This window comes from Physella acuta, unplaced genomic scaffold (genome assembly GCF_028476545.2).
Source record: "Physella acuta isolate Inbredline_101_S28 unplaced genomic scaffold, ASM2847654v3 ptg000118l, whole genome shotgun sequence".
Lineage (NCBI taxonomy): Eukaryota > Metazoa > Mollusca > Gastropoda > Physidae > Physella > Physella acuta.
Genome location: NW_026731638.1, coordinates 580,001 through 601,742, shown reverse-complemented (window position 1 = coordinate 601,742; position 21,742 = coordinate 580,001). Strand labels below are relative to the sequence as shown.

General features: G+C 34.3%; 2 protein-coding genes across 3 annotated transcripts in view; both read left to right on the top strand.

Annotated features, from left to right (window-relative positions):
- The first annotated feature begins 3,738 nt into the window (after positions 1 to 3,738).
- LOC131934866 (uncharacterized) lies at positions 3,739 to 6,040 on the top strand. The gene is made up of 3 exons (XM_059291014.1): positions 3,739 to 3,871; positions 4,265 to 4,441; positions 4,767 to 6,040. The coding sequence occupies exons 1-3, from the start codon at positions 3,751 to 3,753 to the stop codon at positions 5,312 to 5,314; spliced, it is 846 nt and encodes a 281-aa protein (XP_059146997.1). The 5' UTR covers positions 3,739 to 3,750; the 3' UTR covers positions 5,315 to 6,040.
- A 2,010-nt stretch (positions 6,041 to 8,050) lies between these two features.
- The window catches only part of LOC131934859 (uncharacterized), a 15,354-nt gene continuing 1,662 nt past the window's right edge, over positions 8,051 to 21,742 (top strand). The window contains exons 1-5 of one of the 2 annotated variants that reach the window (XM_059291003.1): positions 8,051 to 8,216; positions 8,703 to 8,763; positions 14,650 to 14,838; positions 15,256 to 15,420; positions 21,552 to 21,742. The exon at positions 21,552 to 21,742 is cut by the window's right edge and continues 1,662 nt beyond it. In XM_059291003.1, coding sequence (XP_059146986.1) covers positions 14,721 to 14,838; positions 15,256 to 15,420; positions 21,552 to 21,742 — 474 coding nt within the window. In that variant the 5' untranslated portion in view covers positions 8,051 to 8,216; positions 8,703 to 8,763; positions 14,650 to 14,720. Of the gene's footprint in view, positions 8,217 to 8,702; positions 8,777 to 14,649; positions 14,839 to 15,255; positions 15,421 to 21,551 lie in introns of both variants that reach the window. The other variant, XM_059291002.1, reaches the window with a different exon arrangement.

Below are 21,742 nucleotides of genomic sequence, written 5' to 3'. Positions count from 1 at the left end.
TAAAAAACAACAACGGAACCGCCAAGTAAATAGATGTACAGAGACTGTAGACATAGGAGAAAACAATACTCTTTCAGCTGTACAACGAAACTCGCAACAGACAAGTGATTTGAGCCAAAGTCATCTGGACCAACCGTCCGATTTAAGAGTCATTCCATCTGACGTCACTCCACGTCACACAACGTCATTACAAAACGTAAGCCAACGTCAAGATATTTCTCTACGGTATTCGGCACATCGCAATGCCACTCCACGCCACACAACGTCACACCGCAATGCCACTCCACGTCACACAACGTCACACCGCAATGCCACTCCACGCCACACAACGTCACACCGCAATGCCACTCCACGTCACACAACGTCACACCGCAATGCCACTCCACGTCACACAACGTCACACCGCAATGCCACTCCACGTCACACAACGTCACACCGCAATGCCACTACACGTCACACAACCTCACACCGCCAGGTCGCTCAAGGCCACAATACGTCACAGCTAAACGCCTCTGTTTTTACTATTGAGCAAACGTCAACCCTGCACCAGGTACATCCGAAAATGGAACTAACCCCATCAAGCCTGGATCCACCGTCCTACACAAGCCTCTATCCCACCAACCCACCTCCATACCACAGCACGTCATTAACCGACATCCCTCCATGTTATGGTACCACATCAACCTACACCACTACATACCACAACACGTCGTCAGCAAACGATCGTCCTCCAAATGTTTGATTAAATAGCATGCAACCCGTGCCGACCAAAGAGCAGCACCAACGTACTCTTGAATTTCATAATACAATAACTTACGGAAAGCCAGATTTGCTAAATACTGAGATTTGTGTGTAAGATAATATAAGAAAAAAATAATAAAATTGTTTTAAAAATATTCAAGTTATTGAGATGCATTGTGTATGATGATGGAAAATACTTATAAAATAATTTGTATATATTTGCTTAATATACAAACTTAATATAAGAGAATCACGTTGTTCAATGATAAAAAAATTCAATGAAAACGGTCATAAAAACTTCGTTACAATACAAATTACCCATAAAAAGCTAATGCTACACTTACATAACCAAAATAGAATAATTTATTAAAATAGTTCAGACGACTTTTAAATTACTACGCATGATCCTTACTTAACTACAATGGCATTTACATAACTACAAACGACTCTAACATAGCTACAAATTATCTTCGCATAACTGCATTTGCTCCTTAAACTTTCATAGCTATAAAGCTCTCCTTACATAACTACACACTACCCTTACATCACTACAATCTACCATTACCTCTCTACAAACGATCATTACATCACTACACATAATCCTTACGTCACTACAATCTACCCTTACACCTCCACAAACGATCATTACATCACTACACACGACCCCGCTATATTCATCAACCCGTGACCGTCACACAAGTTTGTATAGTTTAATTATAGAATAGAAACGCATCACTCCGTCTCTACCTACAATATCGTAACAGCAAAGCTTGCGGAAAGCTGTTTAGTTCAGAGAGACGGGGTAGTCGGGATAGATACACGTAAGTCATCTCAATGTTAAAGCAAAACACAGTTATTGTGTGCTACTCTTTACTTGCAAGATCATAACAGCAAATCTTGCGGAAAGTTGTGTAGTTCAGAGAGTCGGGATAGATACAGGTAAGTCATCTTCATGTTAAAATAAAAGACAGTTTTAAAATTAAGTTTTATTTGGTGTCTAGTTTATATTCATACGGCAAGCTAGATTTTATCAGAGTTTTAAAAGTTGTTCAATAAAAATAACATTATGAGCTCAATTTAAAACTTAATTTTCAATATTGTATTTTTAGCAATCGACCCTTAGTTACTTTTTATTACTATGTGTAGTCGGTAGAAAAGACTGTATTTTTCTATCAGGTTTTATTTTTTTGTATTTTAGTGTAGTTTACTTTCACAATGCTTGATTTATCATTCACACATTTATCAACAACAATTAGAAAATAAAAACGAGATAAAAACGAAACAAAAATACACACATAAGAACTGAGTGTTACTCAATTTAAAAAAAAACGGGCTAGTCACAAAGAGACGTGATTATACTTAATAAAGAAAGTAAAAAAAAATAATAACCTAAACATCGATTATGTGAAAAATATTTGTCTGTTTAGAATTGAGATCATAATATGCCAGGCTTCAATTGTCTACATTAAAATTGTTTACACAGCTTTTAAAATCCGAATCAAATATAGTGTAGAAGACGCAAGGGAGTCTTTTATATCTCATATTTAAATCATTGACGACTTGTCTTGATGTGTTATATTTCTTGATTAAAAACACAGTTTGATTCTATAAACAAGAACACATTTTTTCCTCATGTTTTACTTTCTCGTAAACGAAGTATAGAGGAAGTATTGTAATCGTGCAAAAAATCGAAATCGAGATTTTCACAAAACTCGATGTTTTAAAACCTCCCTCATTCGGAAGAACATAGTATTGCAATTTTGTCCGTATTTTAGTGTCTGTGTGTCTGTGTGTATGTCTGTAACACGATAACTTGAGTACCATTACAGCTAGGTTGATGACATTTCATCTATAAGAATTATATCAAATTTGTAGTTCTGAATCAACTTTAAGCGAGTTCCGATAACCAGAAAATGAACTTATTCTACATTTATTTTTTTAAAGCCTATAACTTTAGTACTGTTTGAGATAGATAAATGAAATGAGTAATTATCGTTCACGAAGTTGTAATTTACGCTATTTCCGATTTCTCAAAAAAAATGCATTATACAAGAATGTTTGAGAAAGTTTAGGGGAGATCGCACCCGCTTTATTTGTTACTCTTTTAAGTATAAAATATTTTCTGATTAACAAAACACAACACACACAGAAACAACACATCAACAAGGAAGTACAATAGAACGTACCGAACTTGATCTCCACGTATGTCTTGTAAACGCTGTCACGGTTGGCTGTACTTAACTACGGTTTTATAGGTTAAGTAAGCACACAATTGCCACTGGAACCGCTGTGGTTATATATTTACTTAAAAGATTAAAGAGAAAGAATTGAAGAAATATATCATATACTTAGTAAATTATAATTGTTGTTAGTATACAATGATTTAATTTTCTAGATATAAAACACACTATAAAGAAATTTTCTAAATTTGTTTATAAATAAATAATCATACATTCACATTCACATCAATGTAAATTTGACTTATGTTAATTAAATTGTTAAATTAAGATTAAATCAATTTACCAAGAGCACACTTCAAGTATACGAAACGGAAAAGCAGCGACTGTTTTGTTCTATTCATCATCTCCACACGACCAATGATGTTAATAGACATTAATTTAATCTTTTAGCAGTTCACCACCTTAATCTATGGCAGCAGCCATGGCACGCATTGTTTTCTTTGTATGGCTGCATAGCTGCATTGGTAATAATAATTACTATTTTATTGGATAATATATTCTAAGATTAAATAGTAGTCCATCCTCAACTTTTAGAGCATACTTCTTTCTCCATTGAGGACCTAATTAAAACACACACACACACACACACACACACACACACATATATATATATATATATATATATATATATATATATATATATATATATATATATATATATATATATATATATTTATGAATTATTTTTTTCAAACGTTATTTTTTCCCAGTGCTTTTGTGTCAAGCAAAGACGTTTTAAGTTAACGAAGGAGACCCATTTTTGTGTGAAATGGATCTAAACAAAGCATTATTTTCGAGCATTCGATGGAACTTAATAACAATTAATGGAACAACAATAAGCATTGCCGAATGCGATGAATCTTATACCTGTCAAGTAAACTACGATCAAAGTAAGATAGTGTACTGTGTTTCTGCTTACTTCTGAAATAAGGTCCTAAATTAAAGCAATTCAGTTTTGCCATGTACAATTGTTACACATTAAAATATATATTGTAACGTATATTTATGTGACTGTATTAGGCTGTGTTCTTGTGTGTTTTCGTGTATTTGAGTTTGGGTGTTACTGTATGTGTATGTCTGCATGTGTGTGCATACGTGTATGTGTGTCTGTGTGTTTTGTGTATAACTATCAGTGTGTTTTGTGTCTGTGTGTCTATCTGACCGTATGCCTACGTGCGTGTGTGCGTCTATGTGTTGTTGTTTGTGTTTTTGCGTCTGTCAAAGTGACTATGTGTCTATATATAAATACATGCTTATAACAAAAGAAAGCTTGATATTTTCAGCCAACTTTCAGGCGTTACTTCGAGTTAAAGATTACAACAGTTATTACCGTTCTGCTGATATGTCCATCACAATGAATATAGAACACCTAACAAAAGTCATGCAAAATTTAACATGTTTGTATGGCTTTCATCAACAACCAAAGACTCAAATTGTTGTATGCAGTTTTTCATTTGGAGGTAATGTTGTGTCCAATACTTGCATGGCAACCAAGTAGGTTGTGATAAGATATTATAAAAAAATATACTGAAGAGATTATCCAGATTTTATCCAGCAAACATTAATTTAATATGTATACCATTATTTACTTCGCATGGTAAGAAACAATGCAAAGCATTTTGAGACTTGAAGAATTTTTTTTTAAATTAATATATTTAAAGCTAGATATGAATTATAAATAAGTAACGAAATACATTACATCAGGAACTAATACTAACACCTACATAAACTAATAAAAGAATGATACAACATAACAACAATTTAATGTTTTACGTTTTTCCACAGCGGAAACAAACGATTCCTCTTTTCTCCTAAAATTAGTTTTCCCTTTGGTAGTAGTGATCTCCATTTTAGCAATAATAATAGCATTTGCCTATCGCAAACATATCCGACTCCAAAGAACGAGGTCTGGAAGATCTAATTCACACACCTTGAATAACCGTGACTCCATCTTCACTGTACCAGTACCTTCCCATCAAACAGAGAATCATGTCATGACTAATTCAAACACAATTCATATTCCCAGTTCTCATCCAGTCTCCTCGAATACCCCAGCTCGACACACAAAGTCTAGTCGAAACAAATCCGTTCGTCCTGCTCACACTTCGTCAAATTTGAATCAGAGAGTTCAGGTTATTAACAACACTAACACGGCTTCAATAACAGGTTCGATTCCGAGCGCCTCGAATACTACGTATCATCACGCACCATCTCGACTAGACTCATCCGTTCGTCCAGTTTATCAAACGTCCAACTGGAATCAAAGAGATACACGGACCAGCATGACCGTGCCTGATTATGACCCGCCATCCTACACAAGTCTGTACCCTTGACGTCAAACAACGTCACAGTACCACGCCCAGCAAGATCTAACAACAACACATACAAACGCTGCTCCACATGTGTGTCCTAACTGTTAAATCAACTGTACCGACAGAATAGCTCTAGAACCATGTAAACACAAAACTGTTGTAGCAGATAATTCACACCAGATTACATGTTATGTAATGAGGTATTTATTATAGAATTATATAATTGTAATTATAGAACACTATTAAAAAAACTGGACCCACGATTTTATTACAAAAGTGTTCTTTAAGCTATTGTGAAAACAAACACTCATACACATACTATATGTATGTCTATCCGGACCACCACATTTATCCAATGAACTCACCCTTTACCCGATACAACTGTAAAGCCTCACACTCCGAATAGTATTCTCCAAATAGTCTCACCCTCCGCCCTATAGAACTGTATAGTCTACACTCCAAATAGTATTCTCCAAATAGTCTCATCAGCCAACGAATCACAGAGACGGTTTTATCAACTTTGACCATAACACTATGTCTCACGTCCCTTACTGTATCTATACAACCCATCAGTACCACACATTGCACGATTGGGCTATTACCTGATCTTCTCTTTCCCCCAACGTACCTCATCTCAATGATTTAGTCGCAAATGAGATAGTATACAGAACAGTGAGATTACAATTACGTTTTAAATATAACTGTAGGGTAATACGCTTAAGGTAATTGTTCTATGTTATCGTATAATTTAATATAAATTAAGTTATCTTTGTTAACAAATAATTTAATAAAATGTTGGAATGTTTGATGTAACTGATCAATGTATCTTATCGTATAATTTAATAAAATGTTGGAATGTTTAATGAAACTTATCTATATTACTGTATAATTTATAAAGTGTTGGAATATTTAATGGAATGGGTCTATGTTATCGATACTTTAATAAAGTGTTGGAATGTTTAATTAAGGTAAGAAGGTAAGTTATCTATGTTATCAAATAATTTAATAAAATGTTGGAATGTTTAAGGGAACGGGTCTACGTTATCGTATAATTTAATAAAATAATTCAAATGTTTAATGGAGCGGTTCTATGTTATTGTATAATGTATTTAACACTAAATATGTATGTGTTGAGTTTTACTTTAATCCGTATGCCCTCATTTGAATAAAAACGTTGACATAACATGAGTTTTTGTGTTTACACAATGTTAATACAAGACAAATGTAATGTTGTACTTAACGTTGTTTGTAAGGCTGTGGGTGTGTGGAGTGGAATGGAGTTGGAAATTATTTCTAATAATGTTATTTAAAATAAGGGGTTGCGGTTGATTATGGAAAAGTAATTTACTATTGCATTACATTGAAGTATTCACATTGACATTTTGTAATCTAAGTATAAGATCTTGTAGCTGTATACGAAACTTAATATAACTACATCAAACAGTGCATACGCTATAGTTTTGCTACGTAAATAGAGTAAAATACTATGTACGTTTACCGGAAATCGTTAAAATTTTGACTGTAACATGTACATACAATGTATTACTGATATATGAACTTGCGTCAGCCTAACATAAACAGTGCTCAAGTTATTGGCTTATCATAAATCGGAAGATGAGTATAATTGTATCTGTGTCTGTTTATCTTTGTATCTGCATCTGTACATATATGTACTAAATATATATATATATATATATATATATATATATATATATATATATATATGTGTGTGTGTGTGTGTGTGTGTGTGTGTGTGTGTTGTGAACACACGTACACGCCTTTCGGTGATCCGATGCGTAGCGCAACATACAAGACAAACAACCACAAACGGGTTACAAAACAAGCTTGAATGAAACAAAGGCTCGTTGAAACTAACAGAATTTAATAGTATCTACACTATACACACCTAACACAGTCTATTCTAAACACAAAATACACTAGATAGTAAAACTATGATACAGTGGCTAAAAACTAGTATAGACCCAACCTATACTAACCTTGGAGATCTGGACAAAACTGAGGCAATCACACACGTTTTCATACACCTTATATACCCTTTCATAAACTGGTACAAATTGGACTACTACAACTCCCGCACGAGAACTAAATAAGGACGCGCGGGATAGGGTACCAAGTAACAACAACATTCACCCCCATTCATCCCTCTTCACTTGTTCACTACAATATATAAATAGGCCTATATATATATATATATATATATATATATATATATATATATATATATATATATATATGTATATATATATGTATATATATATGTATATATATATATATGTATATATATATGTATATATATATATATATATATATATATATATATATATATATATATATATATTTGTGTGTGTGTGTGTGTGTTCGTGTATGGGTAGGAAACACATTTTTACATAATTCACGACGACTCTACACGCTGCACTAGATTGTTGTTTTTTTTTTTTCATGCTGAGGCAAAAGACTAGTGTAGTCTTTACCAGACGTGTAGCAGAACCAGGTTAGACTAGGAACAACATGAAGGCGGTTATTCCCCTTTAACTTACATAGATCAATGTCACCTGATAAAAAGGGTGGGAAATTAATAGAGTTTTATTTTCTTGCTATTTCACGCATTTCTATATTTTACACTTACACACCCATACGACCTATTGTATAAACACGACAACATCTAAACATAACCAAGTACATAAATATAGGCACGTATATCTACCACCATACACGCTAGTAAGGAATTCGGGCACGTAAACGGTTGGGTGAACTTGTAATGCTATATGTTAAGATCATACAAATAGCGTTATTGACGTCTAACGATTAAACGTATAGAAGCAAGGCAAGCTACTGAAATCACACATACCTGATTGGGAGTGTCATAGTTACCCAGTCTACGTGTTAGACAAGTTAATAATTGGTAAGTGGTTATGCACGGAATAATTCGATTTTAATTATGTTATTTATTATATGAATGTTTTTAGTCAATTGTAAGTTTTATAATATTTTATTGCAACGCATTTAATTACGAGTAATAGTAATCCAATATGTTATATTTTTTTTAATTGTTATATCTTTAAAAAAAAGAATTACATGTTGTTTTTTTTTTGTTTAAAAAGTGTTTTTCTATTTAAGATATATCTCAAATAATTGTTGCGTTTAATTTTTATAAACACTTTCTAGGTACTTTTACTTTGGCATTTTTAGTATACATAAACCAAACTTTACTGGTAATAATTATTTTTTGTAACATTTAACTTTTTAAAGTTTAATCAACCAACTACAGACTATTCTTTAATAATACCAATTTTAATTTCGATGTGCCCTTTGAATGACAAATGTGCTAAAGAAAACCTAGCAAACATGTTTTAATATATACGATTTATCCGTTGTATTTTTGTGTTAGGATTTTACGTCGAGTGGCAAGACCCTTCCACATGGAGCTTAATGTTTTGATTATTAGTCTCGTAAGCTACTTAGGTAAATTTTTTACTTCATTACTTTAATTTAGCTCACAGATTAGGTAGTTTTTAGCGCAATTTCCTTACAGGAATTGCGATTATTAACTCGTCATTTCTGGATGGATGTGTGTCCCCAGCTTTAAGTCGTATCTCCTCCCCAACGAAGTAATATCAAGGACTAGTTCCAAGAGTAGATATGTTAAGCAAGTTCCGAGGATGATTGTGGGCCCAAAAAATTCCCGGAATTCCTTCCTGGATTTCCCGGAAAAGCCAAAAAACCTCGAAAAAATGCAGTTTTTTGCCCATATCTCGGCAACCAGACAACTTAGCGACTTGAAACATTTACCAATCGATCTCTGCTATAATTTAAAACAATACTGCCGAAGAAAGTTTTCAAAAATATCCTTTCGTTCGGTCACAATTTTTTTTTTTAATTACATATACACCTACAAACCGATCGTTCTCCTAGCTTGAATGCACCCCAGCATTATACGTCTTGTGTTTTGTCCTCGTGTGTGCTTAACGCTACGACAGAGCTACGGGTTATGAACATAATACACTACAGTACTATATAGCAATATATAGATATAGATCTATGGGGAAAGGGATGTGTCAAAATAATCTATTTTTCGCTGTCTTTTAGATCTTGCTATAAGTTTATTTTTTACTTATTAATTCAAACGTTATTTTTCTAACCTATTAATTTATTTATAATTTATATGAGAGTGATAGGGAGTTACAATTACAAGGTTTTGTTTCGCTAGGCCTAATCATCTTTTCACATTTTTTTAAAAACAAACTTGATCACTATCTATTTTTAGATTACACAAAGAAATTGCGCTTAAAAATGTCACTAGACTTTTTATAAACTTGTTTTTAGTTATTTAAAGAACCCTAAAAAGCTATACATATACATATTTGCATATATATATATATATATATATATATATATATATGTAATTATATGAATATATATATATATATATATATATATATATATATATATATATATATATATATATATATATATTCATATATATATATATATATATATATATATATATATATATATATATATATATATATATATATATGTATATATATATATATGTATATATATATATACACATGATACATATAAACTGATACAATATTTTAGAATAGGTGCTTTAGTAAAATATTTCGAAAAGGGCATTTAAACCTCATTTCATTTTCTTACACTATTTTATTTACTAATAAATTGCGCTTAAATTTGTCACTAGACTTTTTATTAACTTGTTTTTAGTTATTTAAAGAACCCTAAAAAGCTATACATATACATATTTGCATATATATATATATATATATATATATATATATATATATATATATATATATATATATATATATATATATATATATATATATATATATATATATATATATATATATATATATATATATGTGTGTGTGTGTGTGTGTAATTATATGAATATATATATATATATATATATATATATATATATATATATATATATATATATATATATATTCATAAATATATATATATATATATATATATATATATATATATATATATATGTGTGTGTGTGTGTGTGTAATTATATGAATATATATATATATATATATATATATATATATATATATATATATATATATATATATATATATATATATATATATATATATATCGATGGTCTCGGTCGCAAACCGTCTAACTCCGAAAATGTAAATTTTACAGGAGAGACAAAAAACTGATTATTTCCTTCTCGTTCGTTCTAATACTAATTTTTTTTAAAGATATCTCCGAAGAAACTCTCTACCGACTATACTGTAGCGTTTTAAAATGGGTTTTGTTGATATTTACAAAATTATAGCAGTTTTAAAAAGATAGAAGGTTTGCTCGGTCTAAAACTCTCGGTGCAAACCGTCTCTCTGTGCGCGCGCAGACTTAGCTGTTTTGAGCCGAGAATTTCGGTCTCAGCCGCGTTCGTTCGTTTTGTCCAATGAACGTGATTTAGTTATGTTTATGTTTTTAAGTTATAATTAACACTTCATAATATTAGATTATAGTTTTGGGCTCATATTTAAATTATTTGAGTTTATTCTACATTATGGGGTCAGTTTAATTTTTAGTAAAGATGTTTTAGTATGGCTTTATTGCTTTCGACTGTATTCATTATGTCTGTATTTAGCACTAGACTTTAACTGTTGAAGGTTATTTATTACAACTTTCTATTCTCACAGTTTATTTTACTAAATCTGGTGGGTGCTGGGTTTATAGAATGATAATAGTAAAAACAGAAACCTTATTGTCAGATATATTATGAATGAGACATAACATATTAATCACAATAATAATGGCTTATTGTTTACTTATTTTACAAAAATGTTACACATAAAAATGTGTTTATTTTTAAAATTTATTCTTTGAATAAACGTCACATAAAGAAAAATTAAAATGGCAACATATTTTTAAAATCAGGGAAATCATCACTTTGAAGTAGACAGTAGCATCAGGCTTGTACTGCAGTGCACAAATATCTGTCGCTTTGAATTCTGATAGGTCTGACTGGTCTTTTGAGATCGGCTGGTCTCTTGTATGGTAAGACTGGTCTTTTTGAGAGAGGTTGGTGTCTAATGTCTGTTATGTGAGGCTGTTCTATTGTATGTTACGACTGATCTGTTGAGAAAGGCTGGTGTCTTGTATGGTAAGACTGGTGTGTTGAGAGAGGCTTGTCTATTGTAGGATAAGACTAATCTTTTGAGAGAGGCTGGTCTCTTGTATGGTAAGAATGGTCTGTTGAGAGAGGCTGGTATCTTGGAGGGTAAGATTGGTCAGTTGAGAGAGATTGGTGTTTTGTATATTACGACTGATCTGCTGAGAGAGACTGGTCTCTTGTGAGTTACTGGTGCCTTAATGTTACGACTGGTCTGTTGAGAGATGCTGGTGCCTTTACGATTTGTCAGTTGACAGATGCTGGTGTCTTGTATGGTAAGACTGGTCTGTTGAGAGAGACGAATATGTTGAGAGGCTGGTCTGTTGAGAGAGGCTGATATGTTGAGAGAGTCTGGTATGTTAAGAGAAGCTGATCTATTAAGAGAGGCTGGTATGTTGAGAGAGGCTGGTCTGTTGAGAGAGGCTGGTCTGTTGAGAGAGGCTGGTCTGTTGAAAGAGACTGATATGTTGAGAGAGGCTAGTCTTTTGAGAGAGGCTAATCTGTTGAGAGAGAATAGTATGTCGAGAGGCTGGTCTGTTGAGAGAGGCTGATCTGTTAAGAGAGGCTGGTCGGTTGAGAGAGGCTGGTCTGTTGAGAGAGGCTGGTCTGTTAAGAGAGGCTGATCTGTTAAGAGAGGCTGGTATGTTGAGAGAGGCTGGTCTGTTAAGAGAGGCTGATCTGTTAAGAGAGGCTGATCTGTTAAGAGAGGCTGGTTTGTTGAGAGAGGCTGGTCTGTTGAGAGAGGCTGATCTGTTGAGAGAGGCTGGTCTGTTAAGAGAGGCTGATCTGTTAAGAGAGGCTGGTATGTTAAGAGAAGCTGATCTGTTAAGAGAGACTGGTCTGTTGGGAGAGGCTGGTCTGTCGAGAGAGGCTGATCTGTTAAGAGAGGCTGGTCTGTTGAGAGAGGCTGGTCTGTTGAGAGAGGCTGATATGTTGAGAGGCTGATATGTTGAGAGGCTGGTCTGTTGAGAGAGGCTGGTCTGTTATGTGGTAAGACTGGTGTGTTGAGAGAGGCTGGTATGTTGAGAGAATCTGGTCTGTTGAGAGAGGCTGGTCTGTTATGTGGTAAGACTGGTCTGTTGAGAGAGGCTGGTCTGTTATGTGGTAAGACTGGTGTGTTGAGAGAGGCTGGTATGTTGAGAGAATCTGGTCTGTTGAGAGAGGCTGGTCTGTTGAGAGGTTGGTCTTTTGAGAGATGCTGATCGGTTGTGAGAGGCTGGTATGTTGAGAGAGGCTGGTCTGTTGAGAGAGGCTGGTCTGTTGAGAGAGGCTGGTCTGTTGAAAGAGACTGATATGTTGAGAGAGGCTAGTCTTTTGAGAGAGGCTAATCTGTTGAGAGAGAATAGTATGTCGAGAGGCTGGTCTGTTGAGAGAGGCTGATCTGTTAAGAGAGGCTGGTCGGTTGAGAGAGGCTGGTCTGTTGAGAGAGGCTGGTCTGTTAAGAGAGGCTGATCTGTTAAGAGAGGCTGGTATGTTGAGAGAGGCTGGTCTGTTAAGAGAGGCTGATCTGTTAAGAGAGGCTGATCTGTTAAGAGAGGCTGGTTTGTTGAGAGAGGCTGGTCTGTTGAGAGAGGCTGATCTGTTGAGAGAGGCTGGTCTGTTAAGAGAGGCTGATCTGTTAAGAGAGGCTGGTATGTTAAGAGAAGCTGATCTGTTAAGAGAGACTGGTCTGTTGGGAGAGGCTGGTCTGTCGAGAGAGGCTGATCTGTTAAGAGAGGCTGGTCTGTTAAGAGAGGCTGGTCTGTTGAGAGAGGCTGATATGTTGAGAGGCTGATATGTTGAGAGGCTGGTCTGTTGAGAGAGGCTGGTCTGTTATGTGGTAAGACTGGTGTGTTGAGAGAGGCTGGTATGTTGAGAGAATCTGGTCTGTTGAGAGAGGCTGGTCTGTTATGTGGTAAGACTGGTCTGTTGAGAGAGGCTGGTCTGTTATGTGGTAAGACTGGTGTGTTGAGAGAGGCTGGTATGTTGAGAGAATCTGGTCTGTTGAGAGAGGCTGGTCTGTTGAGAGGTTGGTCTTTTGAGAGATGCTGATCGGTTGTGAGAGGCTGGTATGTTGAGAGAGGCTGGTCTGTTGAGAGAGGCAGATCTGTTGAGAGAGGCTGATCTGTTAAGAGAGACTGATCTGTTAAGAGAGGCTGGTATGTTGAGAGAATCTGGTCTGTTGAGAGAGGCTGGTCTGTCGAGTGAGGCTGGTATGTTGAGAGAGGCTGGTTTGTTGAGATAGGCTTGTCTGTTGAAAAATTAATCATAAAAGCATTTACTAAAGACAACTAACCATGTCGTTGAACATGTACGCCAAACATTTTGTAACCTATCATATAAACATTTCTGAACACGTACCTAAACCCTCAATCTAAAGCTAGTAGTGAATTAACAATTATTAAATTTATTGCACATTCTTGTGGAAATATAATTCGAATTATAATGTTTTGATTGATATTTAGATTCTAGAATAAAGATCTAGTTTCAAAGCATTGTGTTAGCCTAAAAAAAAATTGTAAACAAATCAGTTTGGTTATTGACAATCTGGAAATAGGCTATATTAAACAAATACTATTTGTTTATTATTCTTTAAAATGATAAAATGTAATAGTATAGTTAAAAATAACTAATCAAATATCCTTACCTATAAGCACTGTGACTGCTGTGCTGTAAAATTGTGTGATTGCGGCGTGCGACTGCGTTCCTGATCAAAAGTGTACTGACAAATATAGCGATATTCGTTTTGCGCCGAGATTTTTAGCGCTAGAAATAATAGGCGGTTTGTTCAAATGATTATATCTCAATAATCTTTCTACTGATTTCTCTAATATTTTCAGGCATTATGGGGAATCATATTGGCTTTTAATTTATGTAAAAAAAAGAAAATCGAATTTTTTTGAGTTAGACGGTTTGCGACCGAGACCATCGATATATATATATTCATATATATATATATATATATATATATATATATATATATATATATATATATATATATATATATATATATATATATATTTATATATATAAATATATATATATATATATATATATATATATATATATATATATATATATATACATAATACATATAAACTGATACAATATTTTAGAATAGGTGCTTTAGTAAAATATTTCGAAAAGGGCATTTAAACCTCATTTTATTTTCTTACACTATTTTATTAAACAGCACATTTTAGTGATGCAGAAAATTATACTGTGAAAGCTGGAGACCCTTTTAAATGTAGAACAAGAACAAAAATGTTAAAATATGCTCTAGACAGGACTCTCAAATGGACTTTAACAACCGCAAATGGATCAAATATAGACATATGTAGTTGTAATTACAGATGGGAAAACGATATATATGACAATCCGGGTAACGTTATATTTTTATATTACGCTAGGATTTTTTTTCCATACAAGTCGACCTTATTATTATCTCCAAACAAATTTCACGTTGTGAATACATATTCTGTACTGTTGTGTAAGTTTTTTTTTTTTTAGAATGCACACAAAATTAGGCAGTTAAATCTGAATTAATTTTTAAATATTCTTTAGATAATATTTTCATTGATGCATTCAGTTTTTTTTACATTGTTAATATAACACAAACTTAGGTTTGTTATCATACCTTGACATAACAGTGCACATATCAGTGGATAATCATGTTATTGAGAGTCGTCTTTAAAACATAATATGTTTCAAATACATAACCATTGAACAAAAAAATACACATATTGAGAACACTGCAACAATTAAAATGTACTCATTAAAAAAAAACATATTTGCTTAGAAAACAACTTCAGAGCCTTTTGTATGTTGTGGGACGGTGCCCCATGGTTCGGCTATTCCGTCTGGTCCGATTTGAAAGTTAACCACGTAAATCAAGAGATGCTAAACCTGACGTGCTCAACTGATCAGGGCTTATTGATCGATTATTGTCAATTAGAAGTCATAGGTAGGTAATTTTTCTTTCTTTCTTTTAACTTCTCTATATCATGGTTTTAATATTTTTAAATGTGGCGAAAAGGTCGCTGCTCTTCATCTCCTTTATTTGAGGCTGATTTAAATACTCGAAAGTGTTAGGCAGACACTAGCTAAAATAATAGAATATATTTTAAATTTAAAGTATATATTGTTGCCTATGTCGTCAAGGGGAAGGGCGTTTGGCGTCCACTGTAGGGAGGAAGGTTGCGGGGAGGGGGCATTACCACACCCAAAGGAGATACCTTCTGCATTTGCTCCAACACATTAAATATAACACACTCAGTTGATTTTTATTTTTATCTTCTTCTTTTGGAATCCTCAATATGGGCACCTTGGATCCAAGAGAAAACCCGTTTTAATCCTGACTTGATCATTCTAGTTAAAATATTGTTCCCTCTTTTGATCCACCCTTTTCATGCATCAAACCAACAGAAAACTCGTTTTAATACGGACTTGATTATTCTCGTTAAAAAAAGAAGTTGCATTGTAATAATTATATATCCGAGAGCCTCGACAAATGTACGACAAAAGCATTAATCTACTGCATGGTTTGTGTATGATTTTTTTGCATTGTTTACATCAGGGATGAATTAAATATTAATTAATAGTCTATAGTAATTAAATGTCACAACTATTTGAAAACAGCTTTGCATACATTTTATTGGGAAATCAGAAGTTTAAATTATTAACGAAGTCAAGAAAGAAAGACTTTTTTTTCAGAACTGTATATGGAGTAAGCTCTCGCAGTAGTTCAAATAGCACTTTAAACACTTGTGTTTAACACTGCAACACCGGTCCAAAGTCATCATCATTATTATACAATTAAAGAAATATAATGTTAATTTTGTCAACATGTTTCGAGGAAACATGGTGTTTGTTCTTTAATCCGGTAACTCCAGAAACCATACTTCATACTTGTTATAGCATATTTAGTTAAAGCACATACTGCATAATATGTTAACTACATAATCATACACTCCATAACAACATTCGTCTCAAGTATTATCTCTGTACAGATTTAGCGTTGCGCACACATTTTCTGTATAGATGGGTAATATTCTTTTTCCACTTACAGCCAAAAAAAAAACAAAAAACAGCGCATTTGAGTTTTTTTCTAAATTTCAATTAAGAAAATTTTTAATCAGCATTGATATATAATCATCTTAATGAAAGTCTGTTTTATATACATATATGTATGCATATGTATATGTTACGGTCAAAGCCCGAAGTGCGGCCAATGCGCGGATTGGCCGGCCAATGCGTTACTGTCTATGTAAGACATATTACCCAATGTGGTACATCTATTACGTCTTGGGGGTCATCCATAAATGACGTCACGCTTTTTTGACGATTTTCACCTCCCCTCTCCCCTCCGTCACACAGAGTCACAAAAAGCCAGACCCCCCCCCCCTAAAATGACGTCACACCTCAGCAGTTGAATATTTTTTTTTAAATATCGAATTTTTTACAAAATCTTGTCTGTCAAAATAGAGTATTTTAATTAATTCCTATAACAATTTATTAAAACAGTTTTCTAAAACGCGAAATAACGTCAACTTCGTTTTCTTACATTGCTATTTTATAATGCAAAAGTGTGACGTCGCACCATCTGAACACTCCCCTCCCCTTCATCACACCTCTCATTCACAAAATTACGGACCCCCTCCCCCTACGAGTGTGACGTCATTTATGTCAGGTTTAAAAGTAAAGCATTTAAACCCTGATATCTTAAACCTTACGTGTTTAAATAATCAGTGTGATGTGATTATTTATTGTGAATTTAAATTCATAGGTTTGGGGTCGTCCATAAATGACGTCACACAGATAGGGGGAGGGGGTTCAGGATTTTGTGACGATGTGTGACGAAGGAGAGAGGGTAGAGACAGTGTGACGTCACGATGTCTTAATTCCACGAATTGATTTACATCAATTTAGTTTTTAGAAAAATTAACTTACTAAATACTAAATAATTTTTTACATTGGTTGCGATACTTCTAACAAAATGTATACTATTGTGTAAGTTGTCAAAAGATTGTGTAATATATCGTCTTTTTAAATAAATTGCCCTTTAATTTGACGATGTATGTTGTATAGTAGACTGTCGTATTTGCAAATTTGTCAATGGTGCTATTTGACCAGAGGTCGGAAGCATGTCAACTAATGAGGGTAAGGCAGGGGCAACAGTGTAATGCTTGCTATTCGTTGAAGTTTACAGAGTAGGGCAGACTTAATAAAACTTTAAACCCCGTTTCTCGAATAGTTTATTTAAAAGCTATTTGCAAAACTTATGTTCACACTTAGGGCTGAGACTCTTGCCCTTGATGACACGCCTTGACCCCTTACATCTTGGTGTTCATGCCGGTAGCTCATTCTGGTTGAACGATCTAGAGGAAAAAATAACTTGTTCGATCAGGTCCAAAGTCGAGATCACGTGATTTTTGTAATTGCGGCACGGATGTGTGTAGGGTCAGCTTGTAGTGCGTGTTTATTCGATCAACCCGAATAGTTCAACACGTGTCTTGTTGAATCAACTTTGTCGGTGTGAGGCTTTTCAATTGAAAAGTAGATCTAATAATCTCATATATTCTGCTTAAAAATCGACTGTTAATCATGGATAGAAATAAAATGTTACAATGTATTGCTGATGCCTACGTGCTGGCATATCCTAAAGAGAGTATAACAAATTTGCCAAGAAGTTGTTGAAAAGTGGAGTATACTAAAAAGTGATGCAGATCTGCACTTGAAAGCGGAAATCTGGCTGGAGGAGCTAAAAGCAATTGCTGCCGCTAAAAAGGCTAACTTTTCACGTTTTGGGTCATACAAACATCTGTATTTACACCTACAAACTAAATAAGAAAACATCTAATGATTTGGCAAAAGAAATACATAATAAGTCACACAAGTCAGATGAAAAAGTAAACGATGCTCATGACGTGAGTGATTTTCAAATCCTCTACCAGCAAACTATTAACATCTAAGCACGCTACAATCCAGATAAACTTACAATCAGAGATTGAGATTCTGAATTCTGTCCTAGTCGGCTTGTATGAGCTACAAACGCGCGGAATGTTAACGCATGAACTGAACATGGAGCTTAAAGAAACGAAACAGAAAAAGAGTGATTTGGAAAAAAAGCTAAAGAGGAATATATCTGATCAAATAAAATCTCAGAAAGTTCAAAATAAAAAGAAAACTGAGTGCTTTGTTTGAAGAGAATCCCGGGCTACGCGCCACCTTGAATGCTAGATCTAATCCTGGCAGACCAAGGATTGAAGAAGATCAATCTTCTTTATTGGAAACTATCATAAACATTGCTATGCATGGATCAGCATCACACGAGAGGAGGCAGAACGAAGTCTACAGGAATATTAAAACATTAGATCAGCTAACTGATCAGTTAAAACAGGATGGGTTTATAATTAGTAGAAGTGGGCTGTACCTTCGACTGTTGCCAAGACGTACTTCTTCTCTTGAAGGGCAAAGACATGTATCGACAGTCCCAGTAAAACTGATAAGAGCGCAAAACGATTACCATGCAAATCAGATTGATCGCTTGTTTACAGCGGCAACACTGCATCACCTAGAAGAGTTAGCTTCCATGCTTGGACCGAATGAGGTATGCTTTATAAGTCAAGATGACAAGGCCCGCGTTCCGCTTGGGTTGACAGCAGCTAAAAAACAGAGTCCATTGCTCATGCACACGGAATGGTGAGCTTGCCTGACCATGACTGGGTTGTGGCTGCTGAACATAAGCTGATCCCTTCAGTTTATGCCGGGATAAAAATTCAGCTCAACGCCATTGGAAATCGAGAAGCTGTTGGATACTCCGGCCCAACATACATATCAATCAGATCTGGTAAACATTCCTCATCCACAACACTTAGTCATGGACTTTTTTGAAAAAATTACTTACTTTACATGAATTTGATGATATCACAACGAGTGGTGTGGATCAAATTGTTGAACGGTTGATGGTGGCCCAGACGAAAACCCTAGGTATCAAAATGTAATCAAAGTTTCTCAATCAGAACTATTATGGTTTGTTCATAGCTACCAATGCACCAGGAAGAAGTGCATTTAATGGGGTTGAAAGGAAAATGGCACCACGTAGCAATGAACTGATTAGTTTTACCCCATGACCACTACGGCAGTCATTTGGATGAAAGAGGAGTCACAATAGACACAGATTTTGAGAAGAAGAATTTTTAGTTTGCCGGAAACACTTTGGCAGAAATATGGTCACACTTGACAGTGGATACATTTCCTACAGTGGCAGCATACATAGACCCAGAAGAGTCTGAACTCCCTGAAACTTCTCTGCTCTGAAAGGATCAGAGTTGGCACGATATTCATGTGAGAACTAGCCAGTATTTAACTCAGATCGTTAAATGCATAGATGGTAAATGTTGCTCAGAGCGAAGAAGCTCGTATTTCAACTTAATAACTGCTAGATTTCTTCCTCCACCTTTACCAGTCGCCCAAACAAGTTGTGGACTAACAATACCTGAGCGTTCAACAGATGGCTCTTCACATAAACATAAATGTCCATCTCTTACTGCTACTGAAAGTATAAAAAAGGATGAAATCCTCCCCCGCTCTTCAAATCCTTATCGCATAATCCCTTATGATTTGTATTGTCCGTCTGTTCAATCCGTGATCAGCTACAGGGTTTGTAAAAAGTGTCATTCATACTTCTCTTCATTGGTTATGCTGCGCAATCATTCTTTAACTCACAAACAGGAATCATCAATTGTGCCATTACAGCGCATCAGGCGTCTGAGAGTTGCTGCACGCCGCTAACGTGAACTGATAGTGATAATTGCAAATGAATTTAATGGTGAGAGTGTAGATCGGATAGAATACAAAGACCTTGATGTAAATGGAATTCCCATTCCATACGGGAAACAATCAATTCCGTCCATGTGTATTTAATGTAGGAAAAATAAAATTAAATTCTCCATGGGAGAATGAATAAGCTTAAATATCACACCTTTTATTGAGGATTGCCATATTAATACTGTTGTAAGTAGTTTTTTTTAATACTTCGGTTAATGATCTTGCTAAAATTTAAAAATATGAATGTATATAGATATGGTCAGTTAAGTATAACCTATTATTGATAATATTATTTAATCGTTATTAGTGTGGGAGTATTTCTAGTCATTTTTCAACATCCTCTTTGCTAACAGTTAAACACGCAATTAAATACTCTAGTGGAAAGTTTTAACTATTAAAAATATATGACATTTATATTGCTTTGTGAGAGATGACATCCGTTAAGTCATCATATAAGCTACAATGAAATATACCAGGAAAATTAAAAGTCTGGGCATAGTGCTAACAGTTAAATAATTTGCATATTATACTAAATATATTGTTATTCTCACGTGTTTCTTTATGTCTGCAAGAAATACCTACATTTACATTAAGTATTTTAAAAAAAATTAATCCTTTCAGCTTTAACATCACCTCACTGTATTACTGTTTACCTGCTGGTGCCACGAATGGGACCTGAACGCTTATTATTAATGCTGTGTCAACGAGCGGTAATTTTAAAGGGATGAAAGCACAGCAAATTTGACACATAGGATAAATTGTGAATTAGGGGTGGTGTAGTGTGACGCCATTTGGGGAGGTGGGTCTGACTGTTTGTGACGATGTGTGACGTACGGGGGGAGGGGGTAAAAATGGCCAAAAAAAGCGTTACGTTATTTATGGATGCTTTTTCTGGTTCTTTTTAATGAGGTAGAATTAAAAAAAATAGGAAGAAAAGCCAATTCTAAATAAATAAACCATTATTGTAAAAATTATTTGTGTGTTTTTAAGTTAGGGTACTTAAGAGAAAATATTGCAAGATTCGAAAAAATGGCAACGGCGGCCATTCTAAGAATTTAAAAAAAACTAATAATTAAGAACGAAGAAGAAGAAGAAGAAAAAAAAACTATTTTAAAAAATATTTTGATCGTGTAAGCAATGATCCTTCTTTTGCTAGCTTTAATAGAGTCAGCTGGCTAGTTTTTGTTTCCGAAAAAATAATCTAGAAAATGTTTTCTTGAGAATAATGTTTTAAATGTTAAAATAACGCATCATTTTTTTTTCTAGCTACTACGATACAGCCCACGGCACCTAAACCAGAAAATATCAACAGTTATGTTCTGATTCCAAGTGTTTTTGCCGGCGGCTCATTGTTAATGTTAATTTTGTTTTGTTGTCCCATTCTTTGTTCAAGACGAAAACCCATGAACACTACAGAGACTGTAGACATCAGCGAAAACAATACTGTGTCGACTGTT